The 14989-nt window shown below is 43.4% G+C and overlaps 1 protein-coding gene across 4 annotated transcripts in view; it reads right to left on the bottom strand.

Moving 5' to 3' along the window:
- Positions 1–14989, bottom strand: part of schip1 (schwannomin interacting protein 1) — a 221414-nt gene that overhangs the window by 20393 nt on the left and 186032 nt on the right. Inside the window, exon 1 of one of the 4 annotated variants that reach the window (XM_005742167.1) lies at positions 5089–5495. The exons of the other annotated variants lie outside the window; for them this stretch is intronic. Coding sequence (XP_005742224.1) covers positions 5089–5118 — 30 coding nt within the window. The 5' untranslated portion in view covers positions 5119–5495. Of the gene's footprint in view, positions 1–5088; positions 5496–14989 lie in introns of those variants that run through there. 4 annotated transcript variants of the gene reach the window in all.

Below are 14989 nucleotides of genomic sequence, written 5' to 3' on the forward strand. Positions count from 1 at the left end.
ACACACACACACACACACACACACACACACACACACACACACACACAGACAGAAGGGTTAAGTGGAAAAAATAGGAAGTGGATTTGATTCAGTGTTGATCCCTGTGGATTATGGGCAGAGTACAGCGAATTGTATGGCTGTCTCCTGAATCCACCCACACTGGGGTGCTGCTGAGGACAATACATGCAACACACACATACATGCGCAGGCTGATAAAGCCAGTGGTAGCCGTCAGCGAGAGCGGCCTGTTTGGAGTTAGAGGGTGGGGCAGAGTTTGCCCCGCTGGATCTCGACTTCATTACTGAGGCTGACTTCATCGTGAAGGTGAAGTCACTGCTGATTCAAGTGTGATAGGAGACTGGGAGGAATTGGTTACCTGGTCTACCTAGGCAAAGGAGGCAAACAAACGCACATCCACTCACTAGTGCAAACATTCCCTACTGACAGTTCAAAGGCGAAGTGAACTGTGGGTACTTTAAGCTACATTTAGGACACACACACGAGGCTGCACACATGCAAGTTAGTTCTTCTAGTATAGGTGATGACTTGACTTTATGGTCAGCTGTGAGAGCGAGTATGAAAGACAGAGAGACACATACACACACAGAAAGGCTTATTGTTCCAAGTGAACAGAGGGTGACTGTGGGAGAGGGTTCCTGGCACCTCCTGTACGCTTGGGATCCAAGGCCAGTGGCGCTATGTGTGTTTCTGTACTTGTATATCTATCTTTGTGAGGACCAATACAGAATTGAGAACTTAGGGGTGAGGACACTTGCAGGAAGTGAGGACAGTCTGGTTACTCGTCATTTTCTGACACACTTCACAAGGTGTGTTGAAGGGGTAAGACCTGGCTTTAGGATAAAGGTTTAGCTTTAGGAAATACATAATATTCCAATGTCCTCACAAAGATAATAGTAACAAACGCATGCCTGTGCACATGCTGTAGAATCACATCTTTACTGTTTATCATCTTTCTAATATCTGTATGTCATTATCACACCAGTTTTACTGACACGTTTGAAAGTAACGCCACATATTCTCATCTGATCTTATTTTGGAAAGAGGAGGAAAAGAACGGGGTCTGCTACCATAGCAACGTGGTAAGAATTTCTCCATGGTGATGCTCTGTGTTCCAAACAAATTGGGCTGTGAAAGGAACACAGGGCAGCCCATCGGGAAGTCTGCAAAACTCACACTGAGGCATGCTTTTGAGGGAGCTCCAATTCTGGTAAATTGCACAATATTAAACATACTGTTAGAGTGATGTTAAGGAACTCAAAACTCATGCAATCCCAGGCACATACATCATGATGCAATGCAATTAATCCAAAAATGATACGGTCTGGGTGTCTTTTAGGGAAAGAAATGCTCTTATTTTCCCTTCTGATCTTCCTGTCCTATATAGGCAAGGGAATATGAGTTATGAGTTTTATGTTAATAATACGATATGCACAAACGTTTTTAGTAATTTTTTCAATATAATTTCATAACATTTCCCTTTTATGTGTTGGCTCTGTCCTGAGTTTAGTGTGACCTACAGTATAACCTGCCAAAACAGTGGTGTATTTAGGTCAGCCAGATAAATCGAAAGGTATTTCAAGGGCCACATGCAACCTAATTTGATCTCAAGTGGGCCACACAAGTAAAACCTCCACACGGGCTACAAAGAAAAGGTCTGAAAACGTCCACATCCGAAAATCCAAAACACATGATGAAGAGCTCGACACGTCTTAGGAAAAACAAATGAAGTTTTGAACTATCAGTGTCAGTTTTTCCACATTACAAAGAAACACTATGCTTGTGAATCAAATAAATATATCAGGACCACATCTTGGCTTGGGTAATTACGACATTACCCCATGGGGGATGTTTGTCAGCAAGAAGGCTTTAAAACCGACAATGACTCAGACCTCTGCTTTGCACCAAAATGCATCTAAAGTCCAAAAGTTAAGCCTTATTTACTTATTTACTGGACTTCGGGCCAGTACTGCTAAAGGACTGATTAAAAAAGAAATCAGAAACATGCCCAACAAGCAACATGAGCACTGGAAAGAAGTTGTACAGCATCACATGCTTGTGCATTAAGTTTGAAAAGCTTGAAAAGAAGCACATAAAGCTCAAGTTAGTATTAGCAGAGAAAAGGGAATAAGTTTAAATACATATGTTTATCTCTGTGTAAACTTATGCCTTTCACTTACGTTATACAAACATAATGTATTAAGGTCTATGGCCTAGTGTACTATGGAAAACAATATTGACAGTAATTCCATAGATTTTTGCTTATTGCACCAACTTATCGATTGGTTCTGTCAGGCTGGAATGATCCCAGTGCGATCTACGGCACTGTACTCTCATTTATAATTCATTAGGCCACACCTCATATACAGTTACACTTGAACTCTCTCCATCGTTTTCCAGTCAAGCTTGGAAAACTGCATGAGCTCATGTAGCCCCAACATAAATATACATATGTACATACAAATACTACGCGTAGGAGTACTCAGCATTCAGTGAGAGTGCCCCCCCACACCTCCAGGCCTTGGCAAGCTGACAATATTCCTCCAGCCCAGGATGACACACTGTGGCCAAGCTGATAAACCTCCCCATCACCCTTCACCCTACTGGTTATTGCTGCTGCTGCTGACAGCAATACGGCGCTGCGAGATTTATAGATTTACACGAGAATCTGAAAACAGGGCGGCATACCGAGACCTCAGACTCGAGTAAACACACAGAGGGTCTGCGTGCTTTTGGCTCACTTAAACACTTAATGAAATGAAGTGCAGCACAGAGATAAAGGAGATCTAGCAGATGATTGGTTATTAAAGAGACAATGTTTTCCTCTTTTTGGACTTTAAACTAACTAGAACCTTAATCGATTGATGGCTTCAGATGACTGCGGGTTAAATGGCTGCTTTTCTTGTTCTCCCAGGGTCAGCCTGCCTCCTAATTGGCTAATGGTATCAGACATTAAGTGGGAGCTTGCCTGATATGGTATGTGGGGAATGCAAAGGGAAGAAAAGAGGATTTAAACTGCTAACCTCCAAACACAGAGGACCACACCTTATTTAAAGCAGGACAAAACACTGATGCTGATCTTAAAAAAAGAGATGGGCACATACATGGCCACACTGACCTCTCTCTATTTTCCACTTCATCTACTCTCTGACAATTTTATGTCACATCACACCCCTCACTCTTTCCTTCTCTTCAATCCTGTCTCGCCATTGCCCTTTGCTACTTACCAACCCTGTGTGTGTGTGTGTGTGTGTGTGTGTGTGTGTGTGTGTGTGTGTGTGTGTGTGTGTGTGTGTGTGTGTGTGTGTGTGTTATTCTGTGTGTGTGAGGGGCGCTGTCTGCCTGCTGGTTGCCAGGTTACCAGTCTAATTGAGAGGCCTCTAGAGAGTAGCTGTTATCAGAAGAGCTTGAACCTCTTCTTCCGCTTACCGCTCGAATTCTTTCTCTTATTTTCTCCATCTCGCTCTTTTCCAGTATTTTTGCCACATTAAAGCCATCTCTGCTTTTAACTTTTTTAACATCTCCTTAATTTTCCCTTCATCTTTACTGGAGATGATTATGATTATTTTTTTTCATGTGTATTATCTATTATAGTTGCCTTGGAAGACTGTTCGTCATTGCTGTCTGCACACTTCTTATTGGACTTTGCTCAGCCAGAGGTGTCAATTTTCTTACTGTTTCATCTCTGCCTTTCATCTGTCATCTCCACTATCCCTTTGGCGTCTCTGGTTATCTTGTGCTCTTTCCTTCATTCCTGCCATTTCTCAGTCACTCAATCGAGCCTTTATCTGCCACAAACATGGCAGGAAATCCTTATCCCATTACACAACTGCTCCCTAACCCAACACGAGCGCAAATCCACCCTCCTGACACGCAAATACTGATATGTGGAGGACGCATAGGGAATAATACAAATATTATATCTTTTTAAGGGCAGTTTATTGATTCCATAAGATAATCTTAAGAATACAGATCACTTGCATGAAACAGCCAAGAGATCAGACTGCACAAATGTGGATAATTGTAGAGACTTGAGCATTTGGGAACTGTTAATAACCCGCTTGGGAGTACGCTTGATCAACTCAGCTGAAGGTTTCATGCAAGTGAATTTGAGCTAAATGCAAAATGTTGCGGTTAAAGGACAGAATATGGAGTTTTCATCTTGAAGTTCCATATTACATGTTGATGAAACACTTTAAGTACACCCACAAGGCCCATCCATCTCTCTGGGACTCTCTGCACTTGTTTCTTCTCATCAAAGAAGCTCCATCTTTTCCTTCCTCGCAGCCTCCCCCGGCATATCCCCTCATTTCTTGTGCCTTTCATCTACCTCTCTGCTTGTTTCCACTCTCCATCTTCACTGCATTGCAGATTTTCTTCCTGAGAAGAGCTGGTTATAGAAAACCGGATGCACAGCTGTGATGTGATGCTTGCCTTTAATCACAGATGCTTCATTTCTCCCAATTCTTAGTTAGATAAAGTGGGACACTGCTGTCACATGTCCCACCAGGGTCATCCACACGGCCATAAACATGAATCCACACACAAGCACACCCTCCACGCATTATCATTTAAATATTTATCACAATGTTTTCTGCACCATACAACGAATATTGTTGCGCCGCTATATGAATCTCACAGCTTTGAAAATCCTTTACAGCGGCTAGTTGTGAGAATATAAACTTGCAGTTCCATGCAAAACTCATGCTTCCATGTTATGGGGGTTGTATGACGAGGAGGTGGATGGGAGTTAGGACATTATTCCCTGGAGTCAAGTTCTCTCTTAGCAACCAGACAGCCATCAGATTCACAACACAATCACGTAACTGCAAAAGACAGAGCAACACTCCCACACAGGTCTGAGTCTCAGTAGTGACACACAAGTCCTGCACATGTGTGCTGAGTGTCCTATTTTCAAATGTGACATTTAAAGCTTCACTGTAGGGAAAACTTACGATTTATAAAACGCTACACATAACAAAATAAAAAGAATCATCATAAATTTGCGCCTGTAAGACTGCCAGCTGAAGCACAGCAATGTTTGTTGTGTCATTTTGGTCAGACAAATACCTGGTACGAACAGTTTTCCTGGTGGACCATCCTTCACAGCATCCTAGAGCGGAGCTGCCTGAGCTGAGGGAACAGGAGCGGGACTGGGATAAGATTCCCAGCCCTGCAGTGGTATTCCAACGGAGAAGAGAGGAGCGATCCCACTCAGCGTTTGATCCAAACTCAGAAAAATCTGTCACTACCACTGCTTGCCTCTCGTTGTCAGTCAGTTCAGTCTTCACCCTCTGCTTTTCTGTCTCTTTATGCTTGTTTTCTGCTCTGTCTGTTTGTTAACAGAAAAGGGCAGGGTCTGATCGCTGCTTCCCCAAAGCTGAAAGAGGGAGGGGAGTGAGAGACTGGAGGAGGGGTGTGAGAATAAGAGAGGGAGGGAAAGACGCTGTGAAAAGCAGAGTACACTCCCGCTTGCCTTTCTCTGTCTGCTTTGGACTGAAAAGGGGGAGGAGCTGTGGGGCTGAATGTATGCCCAGTGGGGAGAGGGGATTGTGGAAAAGGGATGAGGGAGGGTGTGGGTCCGGGCCAGGATGTCATTCAGCTGTTTTATATAAAGTCATACCAGACAAAGCAGACCAAAGACAAGGGCAGTGGAGAGACTTTCATTCCTTAACCTTTATCTTAATCTGCATGTGTGTTGCACAAAGTGGCACCGAATAAAAGCTCAACCTGAAATGTGTTGTAATCAGAAAGTATGCGAAAGCTGGAAGTATCAAAAGCTGGCACTGAATGTTTGAAAAGACACAAATCATTCACTTATTTAGTTATTCCCCCCCCAAACATTCCTTATTTAAAGTGAAGCAGTGTGTCTCTCGCTTAATTTATGCACACGTTTTTGTGACTTTTGCCTCACTGTGTGAAAGTATACATGTTCATCTTCAGCTTCCCTTCATTGTCATTCTCTCCCTCGTTGTAAGATTATAATCCCACAGTGGCAGATGGCCGGTCTATAATCCACATGCAGGTCAACCTCCTCAGATAATCTCTACCTTCTCTATCTCCATCTATTTGTTTTTAATTCCAGTGAGATGGATGTGTTCTTCTCGTTTTGTACTGTAACCCCACTTTTATTTACTTTTAAATGACTGCACAAACACTCTAAAATAGTCATTTTAAGCTTTAAACCACACAAACCAGCATACTGAAGCTACAGAACTGTTTGGACTCTACAGTAAGTATCTGCTTTCTTCCATTATAAACATTCCCATCAGAGGAAGTGGAAAAACTTCCAACAGCGGTTTGGAGGATGTGAGATTCTCATGCCGTTGCAACATGAATCTGTTTCAAGTTTCATGTTTGTCTTTTGTGGGAAGGTAGCTAGCCACACACTAACCCTGTTATCTCATCCGTCCTCCAGGCCAAATCTCTCTATCCGATATTGATCTTTGTTGGGTGACGCTGCTTTTCCGATAAGACCACTCTTGGGTTTAATGACCTGGATGTGGATCGATGAGCTCCCTGCTCTGATCTCGCTGCTCAAGCCTGCGCATCATTGGCTCTGGGTTAGCTTTCTGCACGGTGCCCAGCTGGGGAGGGCTGGAAGAGCGCCCATACTGTGACACTCACCGATGATATAATTATCTTTGTATGATAAACCTGTTTTTTTCTTATAGAATACCAAATGGGTCTCATAAAAGCACTTTTAAGCTTACAAGCATGCATTAAACAAGCTCAAAGTGGCTAAATATGAAGAGGGTCAGGACATCCCAAATTATAGTGTATAGTACAGCTTCCAGATGTGCATTAAAGCAAACAACTTTAAGCTGTTATACAATTCAAAAGAGTGGAAAAAAAGATATAGAAATGTGCTCAATGTGCAGCTGTAATGAAACCCAGGCAGTTTTTGGTGTGCATTTGGGCATAAACGTATTTATTTGTGCTCTTAGGCTGGCAATTATAACAGTCTGTGTGGAGACTGGCTTGCTTTTTGGAGTCAGCTTTAAAGTACAATGTTCAGCACACAGATTCATTTTTCAGCCCTAGAATAGGTTGCAGCTTGATCAGAACTTTATAAAAACTGAACAGCTATTGTAGGTTTGCTTTGGTAGTTACTTTCTGCCCTGTAGCAATAAATAAATAAATATATAAAGAAATAAAAATAAAAAATCAGTAAAATATATTTAAATTTAGAAGAATTGTTTTGAACCGATGGATGGATGCATGGGTGGATGGATGGATGGATGGGTGGATGGATGGATGGATGCATGGGTGGATGGATGCATGGGTGGATGGATGCATGGGTGGATGGATGGATGGATGGATGCATGGGTGGATGGATGGATGGATACATGGGTGGATGGATGATGCTCCCATGACGCTTGTCAGAATTTGAACTTCTCTCTCACCGACTTTTGTATAACATATTCATTTTAAGTGAAACCATGAGTGCGAGCCTATGTTTAGGCTCCACAGGTAAAGAACATCAGCATGAAACAACTTCCCACAAGCAATGAGTCAATGACTTGATTCAGTCCAGTATGTGGAGCCTCAAGATGCTCTTGTGTTTTCCAATACAGATGTAGTCATTTCACTCTCTGTTGCACAAGTATATGCATCCAGCCAACACTACAAAGCAGTGAAACAACTTTGATGTCCAACATCACGAGCCTAGCTTTGATAGAGGAATCCACAGCCACCCCCTTTCCCCTCCACTATCACCATGGCAGCAGTCTGTCTGAAGACACCCCCCCACTGACCTTCACAGGGTTGTCAAGGTTACAATCTGAGTCACAGCACAGGTGGAGACGGAGAGAGCATCTCTTTATTCACACCAAGAAAAGAAACAATATCAGACTCCATCCAGACTGCACACTGTGAAGACCCCCACTCTCAAATTACACACACAATTATATACACAGAGAGTAACAAGCACACAGAACAAACAAAGTTTTAAAACGCTGTGATTATGTAAGTGACCTAAAACACCACAAAGAAAACCCAGAACAAAAATTATTAACTTGAGTCGGGCAGACTGCAGTTTTGTCTCCCACTCACTGGCCACGTTATGAGATGCTAAAACGAACTCACTGGATCTCCACCAGCAGTGACTTTCTGCTAAAATACAATAGCTGCCTGCTGATTCTAATGTAAACTCTAACAGTCATATGTAATTTATGCCTGCACAGAGCAGAGGGAATTGCTGTTGTGTGTGCCACTTGCTGCGAGAGTATGTTGTGTATACTGAGGACTCTTCGCTCATTCTTCTTTTCCTCATCTCATTTTGCACATCAAAACAACACTTGGGTGTGTGTGTGTGTATTTAGCTTTGCGATGTGGGCATATCTGTACAGGAAAACAGCAGGAGTGAATACTTCATCATAAGTAAATGATCACTGAGTGAATAATACTGCTGTTCATTCTTCTGTAACTAGTAGGATACAGAGCGGACAGGAAGTGGTGCTGTAGGTGGGAAATAATGTCCCGTAACACTCTGCAGAGCTCATGGAAAATACATGAGTCTCAAGCACGCTATGACACCTCCTCTCTTTCTCCGACAAACAGCTTGTCCCCTCTCTTTTTATCTGCTGTGCCATCTACCCCTCCTTCCTCTCTGTCTTTGGCCTTTCAGCATAACTACATTTGATTTCTTTTGCCACTTTTCTCCATCTTCCCCCTCATTTCCCCCTAGTGCTCCTTCTCTGCTACCCCCCCTCACCCCCTCCCTCTGGCTCAGCGGGAAGAGAGGAGCACAGATGCTTTTAGCGAGCTGACATTTTGTGCCAGTGTAAAAACACTGCATAGCAAAGCAGGTTGGCTCAGTGTGAGGGCCAGATTCTGGCGGTAATGAGCTCACTCTGACAGGGAGGAACTGATGTGGAAGGCCAAGGAGTGCGTGTGTGTGCGTGTGTGTGTGTGGACGACCAGCCACTAGAGGTTGTTCTAATGAGGACTCTATGCCTACGGTTTGTGGTGGAAAGACAGGGCCTGCTGTGATCACTAGCCTGTATTAATATTTGCCTTGCATTTTTAAAGGCGCATCAGTGCATTAACATTCAAATACCAGCGAACTAAATGACTAACTGACCACCAGTTACACTTGTGCAATGATGAAGTCCATTATGAAACAGCAGTTGTGAGTCACAGAGAATAACAAGCAGCTGAGACAGAACTATGGCATGGTATGTCTCCTTGGCAGCAGATAGAAAATGGCAAAAGCAAAAAAGATGGCTTGAAAACACAGAAAAGAACAGATTTTCTAACCTCCCTCTCTTAAGGGTGTGTGCAAAATAGTCTAGAATAAATATGGGGGAGGGGGGCAGACCAAACTGAACATTACTAACTAGTCCAGACTAGTTAGTAATGTTCAGTTTGGTCTTCTGGGGGTAGTTCTTCACTAAGAGCATATCGTTACTATGATTTGGGTTGTTGTTGTGTTAGAGGACAATGTTTCCCAGTGTTTCCCTGTGGAGATCTTTTCATCTCATCTGACCAATCTATTATTTTAATAATAATAATAATAATAATGGATTGCATTTATATAGCACTTTTCAAGACCCTCAAAGCACTTTACAATTCCACTATTCATTCATTCTCACACTGGTGGAGGCAGCTACAGTTGTAGCCATAGCTTCCCTGGGGCAGACTGACAGAAGTGAGGCTGCCATATTGTGCCATCGGCCCCTCTGGTCTTCACCTACTGGTGACCAAGATTGTCCGAGCTGGGGCTCGAACCGGAAACCTTCCAATTACAAGACAAATTGCCAACTCTTGAGCCACGATCGCCCTCGTCTGAAAACAGCTGCAAATAATTGTCTCAGCCATTTAGCTCGATTAATTCCTATTGATTGATGACTACCTCACTCTAGACCAGTGATGAACTCATTTACATTGTGGGCCACATACAGCCCACTTTGATTATAATAATAATGGATTGGATTTATATAGCGCTTTTCAAGGCACCCAAAGCGCTTTACAATGCCACTATTCATTCACTCTCACATTCACACACTGGTGGAGGCAAGCTACAGTTGTAGCCACAGCTGCCCTGGGGCAGACTGACAGAAGCGAGGCTGCCATATCGCGCCATCGGCCCCTCTGGCCAACACCAGTAGGGTAAAGTGTCTTGCCCAAGGACACAACGACCAGGACAGAGAGCCCGGGGATCGAACCAGCAACCTTCTGGTTACAGATACGCTTCCCAACCCCCTGAGCCACAGTCGCCCCAATGTGGTGGCAACTAACCAACCGGACACAGTAGTGGTAGACAAGCGGAGGAAGACGGCCGTAGTGATAGACGTAGCGATACTGAATGACAGCAACATCAGGAAGAAGGAACATGAGAAGCTGGAGAAGTACCCAGGGCTCAGAGAAGAGCTCGAGAAGATGTGGAGGGTGAAGGTAACGGTGGTCCCAGTGGTAATCAGAGCGCTCGGTGCAGTGACCCTCAAGCTAGGCAAGTGGCTCCAGCAGATCCCAGGGACAACATCTGAGATTTCTGTCCAGAAGAGCGCAGTCCTAGGAACAGCAAAGACACTGCGCAGGACCCTCAAGCTCCCAGGCCAATGGTGGAGGACCCGAGCTTGAAGGATAGACCACTTACAGGGGTGAGAGAGGCCACATTGGAGTCACATCTGATGCCTAGCACCAATTTGTGTTCCTGGCCTTATGTTTGACACCCCTGCTCTAGATCTATTGTAGCCAGCTTTGCCATAATCCAATTACAAAGTGAACATGCTCTCTGTGAATCTCTCCAGTCAGTCAGTCACTCTGGAGTTTGAATGAGTGAATATCCTAGCAGGATACACCCCGGATGTCTCATCGGCCCATCACAGAAACACAAACAACCCCACACTGTCATACTCACACCCACTGCCAATTTGAGTCTACCTGACGAGCATGTCCTTGAAAAACCATCCTGAAACCAAGAACGTCCTGGCTGTGAGGTGACAGCGCTAACCACTGCACTGCTGTAATGTACACTGGAAAAGCATAAATGTCCAAACCTTCCCCCACTTTTAGCTACTGATTTTCTACTTGCCTCTGTCTTGGCTGATGATGTTTACTGTTGGTTGGAGCAATTAAAAAAAGCATTATAAAGAGGTCATCTTTTGCTTTAGGGACTCGACAGGCTCAAACTTTATTTTTGTTCTTTGTTTTAACTTCACAACCTTCACAATGAAGTGTTTCATTAGAAAATTATCAGCAGGTCAGTCATTAGCTGCAGCCCTCCCTTAATCTGATGAAATGTTTTTTTTTTTGCTGTCGGTATGTGAAGGGATGAAAATGTTCTGTGCTCTCCAGCAACAGATGAAGATCTCAGCATGGCCTGGCACAATATCTCTTTCTCTGTCTCTCACATGAACAGACTAACAGCTTAGATAACACACAGCCATGGAGACAGAAAACCTCTTTTTTTAAAATCTGCCTCTTTCTGCAGACGTGAATAAACACGTTTCGTATTTTTAGACTTCGTTTACAGCCCACATCTCTACCTCTTACACATGCACACATACACCCAAGCACACGCTCTATAATTAGGAGCAGAGAAGACCAGTGTTTCATGTTTCAGCTCCACCCATGTAAATGCACAGAAACACAGGCTACTACGTGTCTCTTTGTATATGTGCATCCATCTCTGACCAGAGATGGATAGGTGATGGATAGGAGTTTTCAATCCTTTACTGGGAGCAAAACACCCTCTTTTCTTAAAGCAAACCTTGTTTTTTTTTTTTGTTTGTTTTTTGTTTTTTATCTCCGTCAGCCCTGTTTTTACTTATACAGCCAGCCTGTGTGTAGTGTATGTGTGTACTCGGCTCAGCTCTGAAGTGGCTGTGTTGTATGCATTCTGACACAAAGCTATGACATTGGAGGCCATCTCCTCGCTGCTACATAAACCTCTATTTCCTCCACAGCACGCTCTGCCACTCACAGCCTGCGCCTCTCTTTGATAGTTTTCATATAGGGTAGAGAGAGGGAACCAAGCAAGGAGGGGGGAAATGGTGTCCTGCTGTTACTTTGGCTGTGTGAAAACATTAGGCTATAATGCCTCCTGACAGCTAGAGGAAGAAAACAATTAGCTTGGAATGGGAGTGGGAACAGTAGTGAAGGACAGGGGACGTTTTAAACGGCGAGGGAAAGGGGAGAAGGTGAAGATTTGCAGCAGTGTAGTAAAACGAGTCAGAGCCTAAGCTGACTTCCATGCCGGATAGGATATAACACATGCTGAAGAGAGGTTTTGACTTTGCATTTTATCCACCTTTCTCACACTGTGGTGAGTCACGAGTGAGTAAATCAGTGGAAGGGTGTGCTCGCGTGAGCTTTTGTGAGTTCATCAGTGTGAGACAGAAGAGGCAGAGGAATGTGTAGCTGTAGGCTGTGAATTTCCACCTAAAAGTGCCATTTATCTCCAGTCACAGCGGTGCCTCTGTCTACTTCCTGCTTGCTCGCCTGGGTGACATCACTCTCTGGATCATCAACCAAACTGGTAGTGCTTCCACTTTAAGTACCCAGATGGGATGCCCGTCTCTGTCAGTTTAGCCACATCTATACTATCACAGTATTGTTATAAATACACATAGGTGGTGTTTTTGTGTCAGTTTACTGGTTCTGTGGAGATGTTATCAGGCAGCTCATTAAGCTGTACTTTGACACCAGACAAGAGCAGTTTAGGCACCACTCCCATGCATGCCGTCTAAGAAACTTGAACTTAGTAACGTGTGGTTTATCTCCGATGTTTGTGTTGCCTTTGTGCGTAGACTTTGCAGGTAGATAAATCTAAGCAGCAAAACATCTGATTTTGGTATACCAGACTAACTAAACTGTCAAACTGACTTCACTTATTCACCGGTCGTTGGATGTTTGAGGGTGTGGGGTCAGTGTGGGCCTACTCAGTAGACAGTCGGCCAAGAGGCACATTAGGATGAATGAACAAGCTGAATCACCATTAGTGTTAGAGCTAACTGACTGACTGTTCTTGTGAATCACTGATTTTTACCCATTTAAGGTACTTTATTCTTGTGTTTTGCTTCTGTCAGCTTCCCTTCCTCTTTCACCAGGAAAAAATAGAAGAAAAAGAAACAGCCCACTGATAACACAGGTGAAATGCATTAACCGTCTGCACTTTATCTCAGTCTTTTATTCTGTGTTTACAGAGCAGACAGAAGACGTGGTTATCCAGAGGCAACATAAAGCTTTTGATTGCCTGGCTTTTTGTCGTGGCTAGTTCTTTTAGCAGGGCTTTGTGTCTCACAAAAACTTTCTCTGCCCCTTCATTCAAAGCAGCTGTATGGTGCAAACATTTGCTTATTTAAAACAGAATTCAAACACACGTGTGCAGCACATTGTGTTTTGACCAAAAAAAAAGGGCAACAAAGAAGGCAGCATGAACCTGCTCTTTGTTAAAGGGTCACAACTTCATTCAAAGGAAAATGAGATCTATGGATGTGCATCTGGTTCTGTTCTGGTTCTATACTCAAAATATTGAACTTTTTGAGCAACGCACAAAGTCAAAAAACAACATCTCCCAGCAGAAGTATGTCGTGCACTCAGTTATAAATACACGTAAAGCTGCTTTCCAAACAACTCATTCAACTTTGTGCATGAAAGATTTGTTTCCACATCACAATGTATAAACACGGAAAAGTCTGAGAAGCTGGAAACAGAGAACACTTTTACAAACTGATCACATTCTTCTTTACCTGAGTTAAATGCCCGACTTGCTGTGAGGAATCCAAGGTTAAGCTGAGATGAAAAATATTCCACGGAAAAAAAAAAAAGAAAAAAGGGAAAAAAAAAAAGCATCTGCCAGCACTGGCAGACTTTCAGGATACTATGAGAATACAAATATATCCTTTGATATGATTTAGTGAGCTGAGTTTGTGCATGTGTGGACTGACAGGAGACAGAAGACTGCTTTACTTTAAAGCACAGACAGTGCAGTGAGTTGTATAATGAGTGAGTGTGTGTACGAGCTTTGGTGTGTGGAGGGTTGGGCATGTTTCAGCGGGTATCTGCACATGGACACACACTCAAACACAGTGCTGGAGCAGTGTTAAGCCATGGAGGCTGAACCAGACACTAGTGCTCCACCACGAGTTCTCTACACCTGGTTAGAGCCATGCCCCCAGTCTCTAAAGTTTCCTCCAACTCATTTACATATTAACCATTTTTTATCCTTTCCTATTTGGGCTGCCTCCATTTTTATTCAAACCACAATTCTGGACTTATGCACGTCCTATGAGCTCCTGTTCACTTTGACAGGTTCTTGCTTATTACAGCTATCACTCATTTCAGGCCTCACCGATTTGTTTCCCCCATTCAAGACGTAACTCTAGTGCAACCTCTTTATACAGATTGTTTGTACCTATTTATAGCCTTTATAAATGTGCTCGTGACTTCCCAAACCCTGCAATTTCTTTAGTCTTTTACCCGCCGCCTCTCTCCCTCTATACGTGGCACAGTCTGAGTTGTGGGTGAAGGTAGTCGTTAAGTTGTTAGTGGAGGCTGGCGAATGGTTCAACTGCTGAACTTGTACATAAACACAGAGTGCAAAAAGAGAAAAAGAGAAAGCGATCTCTTTCTTTGCTCTTTTCTCTAACCTCTCTCTGATTCTTCCACATTCTTTTATTTTCCACAGCCCTTGAGTGCTTTTCTGGGGCAAAGTACTCCACAGTTGTACAGTTTCATCTGGCTTGTGGCCTTTTTACTCTTTATATGGTGTGCCTGAGCGACACTTGCGATACAAGGTTCTGTTCATCACCCTATTACTTCTTCCGACAGCTGGGGAGGAGCAAAGGTGAATCATCACATCTGTCCTAAGATAACTGTTGGCAATATGTAATCTCACACATACTGATAGTTATGCAGTAATGAGCCATTTATGATTACGTTATCAACGATTTAGAAGCGAACTGTAGCAATTTTCTTGGGAATTTACATAAGGATGGAGCACATTCACGGGACATATTATTAA

Source organism: Pundamilia nyererei, unplaced genomic scaffold (assembly GCF_000239375.1).
Source record: "Pundamilia nyererei isolate P.nyererei 1_Seehausen unplaced genomic scaffold, PunNye1.0 scaffold00117, whole genome shotgun sequence".
Lineage (NCBI taxonomy): Eukaryota > Metazoa > Chordata > Actinopteri > Cichliformes > Cichlidae > Pundamilia > Pundamilia nyererei.